At 28.7% G+C, this 11,825-nt stretch overlaps 1 protein-coding gene across 1 annotated transcript; it reads right to left on the reverse strand.

The window, feature by feature from the left end:
• Positions 1 to 6,433: 6,433 nt before the first annotated feature.
• On the reverse strand, positions 6,434 to 11,598 carry LOC126851876 (probable G-protein coupled receptor Mth-like 10). Its single transcript, XM_050596216.1, is given in 6 exon segments — positions 6,434 to 6,498; positions 6,501 to 6,605; positions 6,837 to 7,015; positions 8,549 to 8,627; positions 9,077 to 9,724; positions 11,486 to 11,598. Coding segments are annotated over 5 exon segments (1,071 nt in total). The 5' UTR covers positions 9,720 to 9,724; positions 11,486 to 11,598.
• Between the last annotated feature and the right edge of the window lie 227 nt (positions 11,599 to 11,825).

Below are 11,825 nucleotides of genomic sequence, written 5' to 3' on the forward strand. Positions count from 1 at the left end.
CATTTACAGTTAATCCATGTTTTCCAAGATCTGTTATTTGATCGATAATATTACGAAATGTTTTCATGTTACCGGCAGTTTTGTGACCTCTTGTATAGTGGAGTTGAGCAAGAAATATATTTTCCAACATACTGCTAAATTCATATGGGATACATCCTAATGAAAAATAGACAGCACCGAGTTTTCGTATATTCCCAACAAACACAGTTTTGTATCAGTTTCGTAATTTTCCCATAATAGTTGTTATATCAAAAATAACAATGATATCACGTGCTCCGTGATTGAAGCAGTAAATGTTTTCAAATTTAATGTTTTCAAATTTAGCAGTAAATGTTTTCAAATTTGTCATCCTTTTAACGAATCGCCATTACAAAAATGTTATGAGGAGTCATGATGTAACTTATACAGCATTGTGGAACTGGAGTGTTTCAACGCGTATATAGTTTGAGGATATTTTATGTAACATTGAAGTCACATATTTACTTGGTATATCACAGTTACAAAAATATTATGAAGAATCATCATGTAACTTATACAGCATTGTGATGGAACTGAATCGTTCCACCGCATATATAGCTTACTGGTATTCTACGTAACATTGAAGTCACATACTTATTTAATTCGTATATCACCGTTATGATATATTTGGACAGCATTAATAATTTTTTCAACTCTCATATTTATCAATTAACTCTCATATATATCATTTATTAAAATTCAAATCAAATAACATATTGAGATCAAAGTCATATATCACAGAAATACATTAGAACAAATCAAGCCATGTATCACAGAACAAATACATTAGAACAAATCAAGTCATGTATCACAGAACAAATACAATAGAACAAATCAAATAAATATAAATCAAATGAATATAAAAAAACAAGCATTAAAAGGAACTTAATCTGTTCCATCGTCAGCCGACTTAGAATTTTTCAGGAGCCGCGCGTATTTTTGTGTACCCTGCCGGAACCACTCTTTTCCCTCGTCCTCGAAAAATTTATCAGTGCATGCATGCGATTTTTTACAGCATCTTTCACAGCACCCATAATTGCTAAATTTCCGACTTTAAAATTTCCTCTTTGTCCACACCAGAATGATTGTTTCGCTGCTGCGGGTCCAAATACTGCTCAGAATCCTTGTAATGCACTCCATAGCACTATTTCTTCCTATTTGACTCAGATGCGATATGAATCGGTTTCGTACAATTCGCCAATTAATAGATGTGCTTCAAATTCTTGTACGTGTTCGACAGTCTGCAAAGGCAATCAAATAGCATAGAGTTATCAAATCTGCGTGATCATCTGCACCAGATATAGACAACTGATTGCAATTAACGATTCTCTCAATTGTGTCTAAACGCTCGGTGATATTCCTCATTTCAAAAGTCAGTCCTCCCAGTTTGTCAGCAATTTTCTGAGACATTTCTGGAAAATATTATATGTCAATATTTGAAATAAATTATACAGATAATGGAATATTGGAATAATTATACAGATAAAAAGTTGTACCATTTATCAATACCGTTAGCCCCTCAAATTGCAACAATATTGACTTTGTATCAATGAAGTAATCACGTATTGAAGTATCAAGTGGGAAAGATATACTGTTTATGTTACCGTCATTACAGACCTCATCCATATTATTATTCGAGTACGAAAGTTTTTCTGAAAAAAAATATTGACCATATAAATGTATACATAGAATTACATAAATTAGCTAATAAAATTGAACCATAAAGTATTTGGATATCAAAAAATAATGAGGTAAACTTTGATTTTGAATGTACTCCGCAGTAATTTTTTTAACTGGTAACTTCATCGAAACAGGAATGTTACTTCGAATTTTGATTTCTTTCGCAGAAGTTTGAACAGGCAGAGTTTCTTCAAATAGATCTATGCCACAGACATTATTGGCATTTGAAGCGCAGTCATTCACCTTGAGCAATTGCGATGGACTTGGAATATTTCTGTTTTCATCAACCAATTCTGTAGACTCATCGGAAGTAGAGTAATCTTCTTTTCTTTTTTGTTGAACTTTTGACTTCCTTTTTCTATACTTTACTTTACTTTCTATACTTTACTGTATCATTTTCCTCAATTATGGATGGTAAAATATTTAACTGATTCGACTGCTTAACTTTGTTAAATATTGACTCTCCAGCTTCATCGCTACTAGACATTCCGTCAGCTTTTTGGCGCGCCGTGGAAATATCATCTAAAGCATAACAGGATATAACAATAAATTTATTGTTAGCAAAAATATATATTGATACATGGAAATATAGTATGGTATACTATAAGTCAATGACTTTATAAATATTATAAGATTTTCAGCAATCTTACCGTAAAATCCAATGAATACAACATCGTGCAATTACCACTTATTTGCAAATGTTTTATGCGGCAGAGTTTTTCTTGTAATGAGAGATCCAACATTTTTTGTGTTAGGCCACCAACACTGTTTTAAGTTTGAGGTAAGCCAAGATGATAGGACTTCTGATGCAAATTCGAATTCAACCGAATCATCGTTTATAAATGAAACTACTGCGTATGGTTTCATTATGTTGAGCGAATGTTTGAGCACTTTTTTAAAAATTATTTGTCATGAGTGGACCGCTTGATTCGATGAGCTCACAACTTATAAAAAATATCATGCGGCATTATAGCCTGAGGACACGTTTGCTTTCAAGCGCATCACGTGGTTGAGTTAGAAAATGAGGTTAGAAACATACACTCTAATGAATAAATGATAAAGACGATACATTCATTGCTTGCATTAAATAATAGTATAGTAATAATAACCTTCAGTAAAGAAAATTTTTATCAATCAGAAGTACAGTGATTAACAATAGTTAACAATAATTGAAGAGAACCTCAACACGCACAAGCACACTGCCAACATGCTAACAATAAAAGAAGACTGGCATTCCCTCAAAGGCACCTTACTGCAGGCGGCGGAGTCGACACTTGGGTATAGGCGAGCCGATCCTAGAAATGAGTGGTTCGATGTAAGGTACAGGCAGGCAATAGAGAAATATAGCCAGAAAAGAATATATAGAACGATCGACCAAAAGCAAGAAAACAATATATGGAATCGCAAGAAGAGAAGCCAAACAGACTATCAAAGAAAAGAGAAGAGTATACACTAACTCAATCATGATGAAAACAGAACAAGACTTCAAGGACAATAACCTGCGGAAGGTATATAAGGGCATCAACCTCTTTAAGAAGGGATATCAATCTAACCACCTTCTGCAAAACGCAAACGGGCAAGCTGATAGCAAAACAAGAAGGAGTCTTGGATAGATGGAGGCAATATTTCCAAGAACTCCTTAATCCCAATCAACAGCTAACGCAACGAGACCCAAGGTTAGAGATAAACGAAGAGGAGTGCAATATGGACCCACCTACTGTCGAGGACTCGCATAAAGCAATCCGCAAACTTAAAAACAACAAGGCACCTGGCCCAGACAACATACTTTGGGGAACTATTGAAGCGCGGCGGGGAGCAGCTCCTGATCGGATTGCATGGGACTAAGAATATGGGAAACGGAACAGATGCCAGAGGAGTGGCGCACAAGCATTGTTTGCCCGGTCCACAAAAAAAGCAACAGACTCTTATGTGAAAATTACAGGGGAATATCACTACTCAGCACGGCATGTAAGATAGTTACATCATCAGAAATAAACTGGAAGAGAGCGCTGAGAGCATCATAGGAGAGTACCAATCGTCCTGCGAGTAGCCGCCGCGCGAGCTTTTAGGGAGCATCGGATGCGCCTGATTTTAAGGAATGTTAATTTACATTAACATTCCTTAAAATTATGTTTTTTTTTATAATCTTTGATACAGAAATTTCTCTCGGAAAAATCAATTCAAGTTCTATAAATTTCATTTTGCCTACAAAATGTTTTTTTTAAATTTTTCTATGATTTTTTTGTGAGTTACACGATTAAAAGTTGCAGATGTCAAAATTTAAATTTTTATAGTATTTACTCTGTCATATTGAATTCACCATTTTGAATTTGATAATTTTGATACTGGATTCATATTCAGTGATTTAAAAAACTCTTAAATTTAAATAAATATAACTGAAAACTATTTGGTGAATTGTCAATGACCTAAGTCACAGCTAACTTCTGTAATATACCCCACATTTAATCATGAATATCTTATTAATCATAACTGACAAAAATTTTATTTGAGGGTTGAAAGTCCTAACAACATATTTTATTTTGATTGTAATAAAACTTGTTCAGTACGTCACATATTGTAGCTATAATATAACAAAGTTCGTGAAAATAGCCCTTTTTTGCAACTTTAATTGTATATTCCTCAAAATCCTGATGTGATGGAATTTCAAAACCAGATTCGTGCATTTAAAAACTTATAAGAAACGACTAATCCCGTTTCAATATTTTTTCTTTTTTTTATTGAATTGTGTTGCAGATGTGACATATGAAAATAAAAACAAATATAAAATTAAATAACGTATTATGACGATAATTTTACGATAGAAGGTAATCACATCAAAAAATTATACCATAAATGTTCAATATGCAATCTTTTTAATACACTTTTTAATATAACAATAATAAAGTTTAAATTTATGTAAAACATTACTGGTTATGTTAATATAACACAATAATTATGATAATGTTATATAAGTTCCGTAATAGACTTAGAGTGAATAATAGAAATACTGTAAAAATAACAATGACAAACTGTTATAAATTTAAGAAATATTTACATATAATAATAATAATGTTCAAAGAGTCTAAGTATTACCAATAGATAAAGAATAGATAAATAACGGTCTAATAAGAACTGTGCGCAAGATCATGAACAAAGATAATAAAAAAGAAGTTAAAAATAATTAAATAATAAAATTTTAATAGACGTTTTGGTTTCATTTCGGGCCATCTTGGATTGGCCTATTTCAAAAAGAAAAAGTTACACTTAAATATTAGTAATTTGAGAATAAAAAGATTTAATTTAAAAGAATTCGATTATGTATTAACAAAAGCATTCTCCATGCACACATTAACAAATAATAACAAATCAGTTATTAGCAATTGCTATGATCTTAATACAATGTTCTCATTATATTACTTACAATAATGTTAGAATATAAAATAATTCAATAATATTAGTATCCGAATTAAGAACATGTTTTAACAATTTTTGATAATGGTAAAAAAGGCTTACAAATATATAATTAAAAAATAAAAGTCACAAAAAAAGACAAAAAAATATAAAAATATATATTTGATAAGTGAAGATCAAGATCATCATTCTGTCAAACTATCAACATAATGTAACGATAATGTAAAATTAATAATTGATTAAAAATTATAATAGTACTGTTGTTAATCGCTAAATATCTGGCGACCTTTGACGTATGAGAAAATCTTTTTGTCGCACATAATAACATTAAAGATTAATCAAAAAGTGAACGATTTATTTGCGCGAGGATTTGTTTTTTAATAAAAATTAATCTTTTCCTCCAGAAAAATCGTGTCTGATGTGTAACTGTTTGAAGATACAATAGCTTGTTGAATTATTGAAAATATATCTTAATTGTGATAACCAAATCGTTTCAGCAACAACTGCCTAATCTTTCTCTTCCATGCAAATATAATAAAAATAAAAAATTGTTGTAAGACGTCTAGCATAAAAAGAGTATCATGAAAGGTACATGACTCTTTAATGCTCAACACATTCATGGGCGATTTTATGCAAAAGATGATAAATAACATTTTAGTTGCCTTCAGGTACAGATAGAACCTGCAAAATAATAAAATAATTGAATGAACTGAAAAGAAAACAAATCTTTTTAAAAGAATATTTTTTAGTGGTTATGACCATTGATAAGTTTATGATTAAAAACATTCAAAGTTATTTATGTTTAATAAAAATAAATATTTTCAAGAAAACTAAATTATCTCAGTGTCAGATCTTTCTAAATAATAGCATAAATATCTTTAAATGATGTATTAATAAAATTAAACTTCAAAATTAATAATGTTAGTTTTAATTTTAAAAAGCACAAAGAAAAGTGTAGTAATCTTATTAAAAATGTTTTAAGAAATTGCCTTTATGAAAGAAGAAACATTTTAATTTTATTTTCAACTTTATTTTTTTAACTTTATTTATACTATTGTTTATCATTTTCAAGAAAATTTATAATTTTTATGATAACGTGAGCGTTATTGAAGCAGCGGCAATGAATGCGCCATTTTAAGATTAATTATACAAAACACAACAAAGTTGCCACACAGAGATATCGTGTTAAAATTACAATATCTCTTTCTCTTTCTGTTTCTCTCTTCTTAAAAATGAGTATAATTTATTGAAAAATTTTTCTTTATTAATAACTCGATACATATGATTAATGACATAAATTATGACATTAATGCAAAAATATTGTTTAAGTACCATTTCTTGCTGTTTTATAATGGCGATTCTCCGAGATTCTCCGATGATAAGCAATATTTTTTCGTAGTCTGCGATTTTTCGTGTCGTACAGATGCATAACCAAATAATACTGATAATACAAATAGTTACAATTCCGTGAACGTACAACATACGTGTCATATAATCTAAGAATTTAATATGAGACATATAACTTATATTGTTTCTCATATTAAATCGTGTTTTAATAAGTGCAAATATATAATTAAAATAATAATTAAAATATATATTCAACATATATTAAGATAAAACAATTATTTTGATTTATAGATATATTATGTTTCATTTTAATATAATAATATTACTTGAATTATTTGTCAGTGTGGCATTTACTTACTATCAGTGTGGCATTTACTTACTATCAAACCAACATTCTTTGTCAAATTTCGGTCGAAAGTTTTCCGGTACATTAGGAACAAAATCCATGATGCCACAAATGATAGAGATTATAAAGGGACCTCCCCATCCGTAGGCAGAATACATGATTAATTTCTTTCTTTCTTGTTGTTTCACATCACTTTGTAACGAGCGCAATTGTCTGCGAAGAACAGCTTACACTTTAGATTTTGTCAGTATAAATAGAAGCAACTGTAATGCAAATGTACATTAAAATAAATGCGTTTAATCGAAATTTTTAAGATAATCTACCATATATGTAACTATAAAAATAAATTTACATTACCCAACATTACGACATACATTATCCAACATTATGACGTGACAAAAACTATGTATTCATATAAATGTACGTAACAGACATTATAATAATTTCAAACTTTAATTTTATTTAATAGATAAAAAATTTTAGTAGAAAAAAGTTTGATGTTTGTTCATAATTGTTTACATTATTAGAGAAGAAAAAGAAGAAAAAAATCAAAATGATATTGATTTCAAGTTCTTCAAACATTAAAAAAAGAAAATTAAGTAAGAACTGTAATGTAATATCATAAATTAAACAATGTAGTTATATTTCATAAATAATTTAGAATATTTATAATTATATAATATTTATAATTATATAATATTTAATTATATAATAATTTAGAATAATTATTATTATATTAACACTTGACAATAATATTTTGCTGTTAAAAATTAAATATAAGCTCACAAAAGACGAGAAAAATTAACTTCCTGCAAAATCTTTATAAAAATTTTAGAAAATATAAAAAGCTATACTTATTTTAGCTTATAAAAGTGCAATTTATGATTCCTGTTTATATACTAAATTATAATGTCTTACAAAAATGAGAAGAGTATCTCAATTTTTCTTAAAAATATGCAAAGTTTAACTATCTGTAAGTTCGTTAAAAATAAACAAAGTTTAAATCCAAAAGAGGATCTTATAGAAAAGGATCTTAAAGTCTATTTGTAAAAGGTCATCATTGATTTTGAGTTTTATAAATTTGAGATTTTTACATATAGAAAACTACAAGTTGGATAAAATGGGCAAATTTTCTTCTTATTTTGTGAGCCTCTCATGCCCAAAAAAGTTTTGTGAAAATTTTCGACTTTATAATGCAAAAGTTTAAAATTTTTCCTACAAAACCCACTTTTTAAAATTTTCTAAAGTTTTTTATTTTACTCAATTATCCTCGATTAAATATAAAATGAGAATTTTGACTTTAATCGCTTATGACTTCGTTAAAAATCATACTACAATTCTAAAAACAGATTTTTAAGACTAAAACTTTGTTTTCTATCAGAATGGTATATTGCCAAAATTATTTCAAAACATTTCAAAGACATAATGCAAATGTAAATGAATAAAAATAACATAAAAATTAGCAACTTCTCTCTTTGTTGATCCAGAAAACAATTGCGTAAAACAACAACAAAAATTATTCTTTACTTCTATTTGTGTATTTAAGTATTTTGAAAAATTTTGCTGTGAATAGCTATGAAAGTCTTTTCATGGTCATCAGTCACTATGATTTTATTGAGCAAAATGTACAAGAAATTGTAAAATTGCTTAATTTTAATAGTAAAAGAAAAATTGAAAATAAAATTAACGTTATAATTTATTAATGTTATAACTAAAGTATAATATTATATATACTTCGAAGCTTACCTAAACGTACACCACATATTGATACTCATTACATTTAACCAGAACCAACTGGCCATAAAGAAATAGTATTTAACAAAAGCTGAAAAAATAGAATAAATGTAAGTAAAAGTAGAATAAATCAATTAATAAATTTCTGCAAAATGCGGATGAAATTCACAATTATATCATATGTGTTCGTGAAAAAATTCTACGTCCATAGATTAATTTTCTGCAAATTTATAAAAACCTTACATGAAGTGTGAATATTATAAAGTCAATGCTAATATTAAATTTAATAACTTTTTAATTTAAGGCATAATTCTGTAAAATTTTTATAGCTCTGATAAATATGTAGATAATTTTAATCTGATACTAAAGTGTAACAAAAACTGTAACTTCATTTATTATTAACTTTTATGTTTCTAAAATTTTAAATTATAAATTAAATATTTAAGTTGTCAAAAAGTATTAAACTGTCAGTATATATTAATAATTGGAATAGATGTAGACGCTACATTGGTTGTTTTGTTATACAATTTGAATACATACCATATGTAATACAGATGAAGTCCTCTATAGCATCCCTTCTGATGAATATCTTTATCAATTCGATTGTGTTCACGACGGCTATCGAGCCGCTGTATCCACGCAATATGAAGCCGTGTATATTATGAAGCTCTGGTATTATGGAATATACTATAAATATCACCAACGAAAATAATAAAGATCCTAGAAAACCGCACATATATATAATTGTACTTGTACGAACAACTGCATTTTTATCTTGGTTTATTGGGGTATCGACATCCTTTATGAACTTGTTCGCAATGTCAAGGCAAACATTCACAGTAAATTCGTATTGAGGAATATCTGTGCCAGTATCTATGACCGCGAGACAATAAGATGTTGATTCGATAGTTATGTTGTACTCATGTAGATAATAAGAGCCATCATCGGAAAACATGTTATCATGGGGATACAAAAAATAGTGTCCAGTCTTCTGACACGGATCATGAACGATCAGAAGAAATAGTTTGTCTGCGCTTTTATTTTCATTTCGAAACGAATCACTAATGTATCCTTTAATGTTTTGTAGGAAAATAAAGTTACCCTGTCCGGCAAGACATTTTTTTTTAATCAAGCGATTACCGAAAGGACAGCATAGACGTATGCAAGTAATATTGTTGCACATCTTGTCTGAAATAATACTGTTTTTATTATTATTTCTATTGGAATTGTCTTTGGTATATATCCAGCTTTCTTCTATATATCCTGGATCAATTGTATTTTTATTATGTTTTATGGTCTTATTCATAATATCTTCCATAACATCAAAACAAACGTTCACAGCAAATATGTTGCGATCCACAACCGCAAGGCAATAAGATGTTGATTCGACAATTGTATTGTAATAAGGCAAATAGAAAGAACCATTGACGAGAAATGAATTCAGTTCGGAACTAAGCAAATAATGCCCAGTCTTCTGACATGGATCATGAACGATCAGAAGAAATAGGTTGTCTATTCGTTTATTTTTGTTTTGCAACGAATCACTAATATATCCATTTATCGTTTCCAGGAAAATAAAGTTATTCTGCTCAGCAATGCATTTTCCATTAACCAAACGATTTCCGAAAGGACAGCATAAGCGAATGCAGGTAATATTGTCACATATTTCATTCGGAATGATATTGTATCTATCGAAATTTTCAAAGAAATCGTACAGCATAGAATCATTTTCATCTTTCCAAGTTTCTTTCGAGTTTCCATGGATTTCCCGTGACATAAAATTTTTTTTTATGCTAGTTTCTGATGAATTTATGTAAGACTGCACCGGTGTTTGATTATTTTCATATTTTTTTACGGCATATGTTTGAAATTTATATTGTATCAAGTTGTCATTCTCTCGGTTATTATTCATAAAATTCATACGATACATGTATTGCATAACGTCGCTATCTATGGTAGACTTTTCGTGTAAATTATACCGTATCAAATCTTCTTCGTAGTCATAATTTCTCATAGTGTTTGCATCAAGTTGATATCGCATCATCGAATAATTTTTTCCCTATCGTCACTCATGGAAGTTGACCAAAACATCGAAGATGTAGCGACGGCTGGAAGCAGGTAACTCCAAAGCGCGAGAATTTTTCCATACATCGTTAATTATTTGGTACGTTAAATTACGGAAAAAACTCTCTTAATTTCTTTTTACGATAGTTTTACAGAGAAATAGCTAACGGCAACAATAATAAATTCACGAACTAAAAAAATAAGAAAATGATATTGTATAATTGCGAAGATTTGACGGCGTTTTAATCGTATCAAAATACACGAATGCATTTTCAAACAAAATGTCGATAAACATATTTTGATTCTTTTCATTTTTAACATTTGAAATAACAATTTGGTTATTATATTTATTTATTTTTGTTAATCTTGTAATTCTGAAACTTATGATTTATAAAAATATGTAGTGTTTCTAGAAGCTTATGATTATGGAAATATATGGTTTCTGAAATTTATTCAAGTAATGCGTGGCACGATATGAATACTTATTTTGTTTACTTTTGGTTTATCTAAAAATAGCATAATTTAGAGAATGTGCATGTAATATGCCCCAAAAAAATTTGTACTCTCTTCGTTTCGATAAAATTTAAAAACTTTGAAGATTTAATGATATTAAAATAATTAAGAGATTGAATCAAGTTTAGCGATCAATCGAGTTTATCTTAATTATTACCACATTAATTATTGTATATATTTTGAACATTATTAGAGTTAGAAAGTTCTATATTAATTTTGTGCGGATTTATTTTGTAGTTATAAATGAAAAATGCTACATTAAGTACAAATGTATGAATGCAACAAAGTCAAGTTATTGCGGTTTTTTTCATTCCAGTAAATCATTGAAAGATTTTTTTAATTGTATTTAAAATTGTTTACAATAATACTTACAAAAACATTGCAGTAGATTTTTAACTTTTTGACTAAACACGATAAAATCAATATTGTATACGGTTTTGTCGTAATTTTTGTCTTCGAGATGTATGAGAGAAGATCGTAGGAGAAACGTGATGAGACTATCGGAGATGACAATTTGAAGAAGCGCTCTACCTGCTGTTATAAAGTGATATATACAGAGTGATTCGATTAAAATGCTTTATTAACAATCTTTTACAAATAATATTAATCCAACAACATATAATAATTTTAAACATTTTGTTATTTAGATATTTATGCTTTGTTAATAAACTATTACGTTTTCAAAAATCTACGATAATTAAAAATAGATTTA

The sequence above is a fragment of the Cataglyphis hispanica genome, chromosome 9, assembly GCF_021464435.1.
Source record: "Cataglyphis hispanica isolate Lineage 1 chromosome 9, ULB_Chis1_1.0, whole genome shotgun sequence".
Lineage (NCBI taxonomy): Eukaryota > Metazoa > Arthropoda > Insecta > Hymenoptera > Formicidae > Cataglyphis > Cataglyphis hispanica.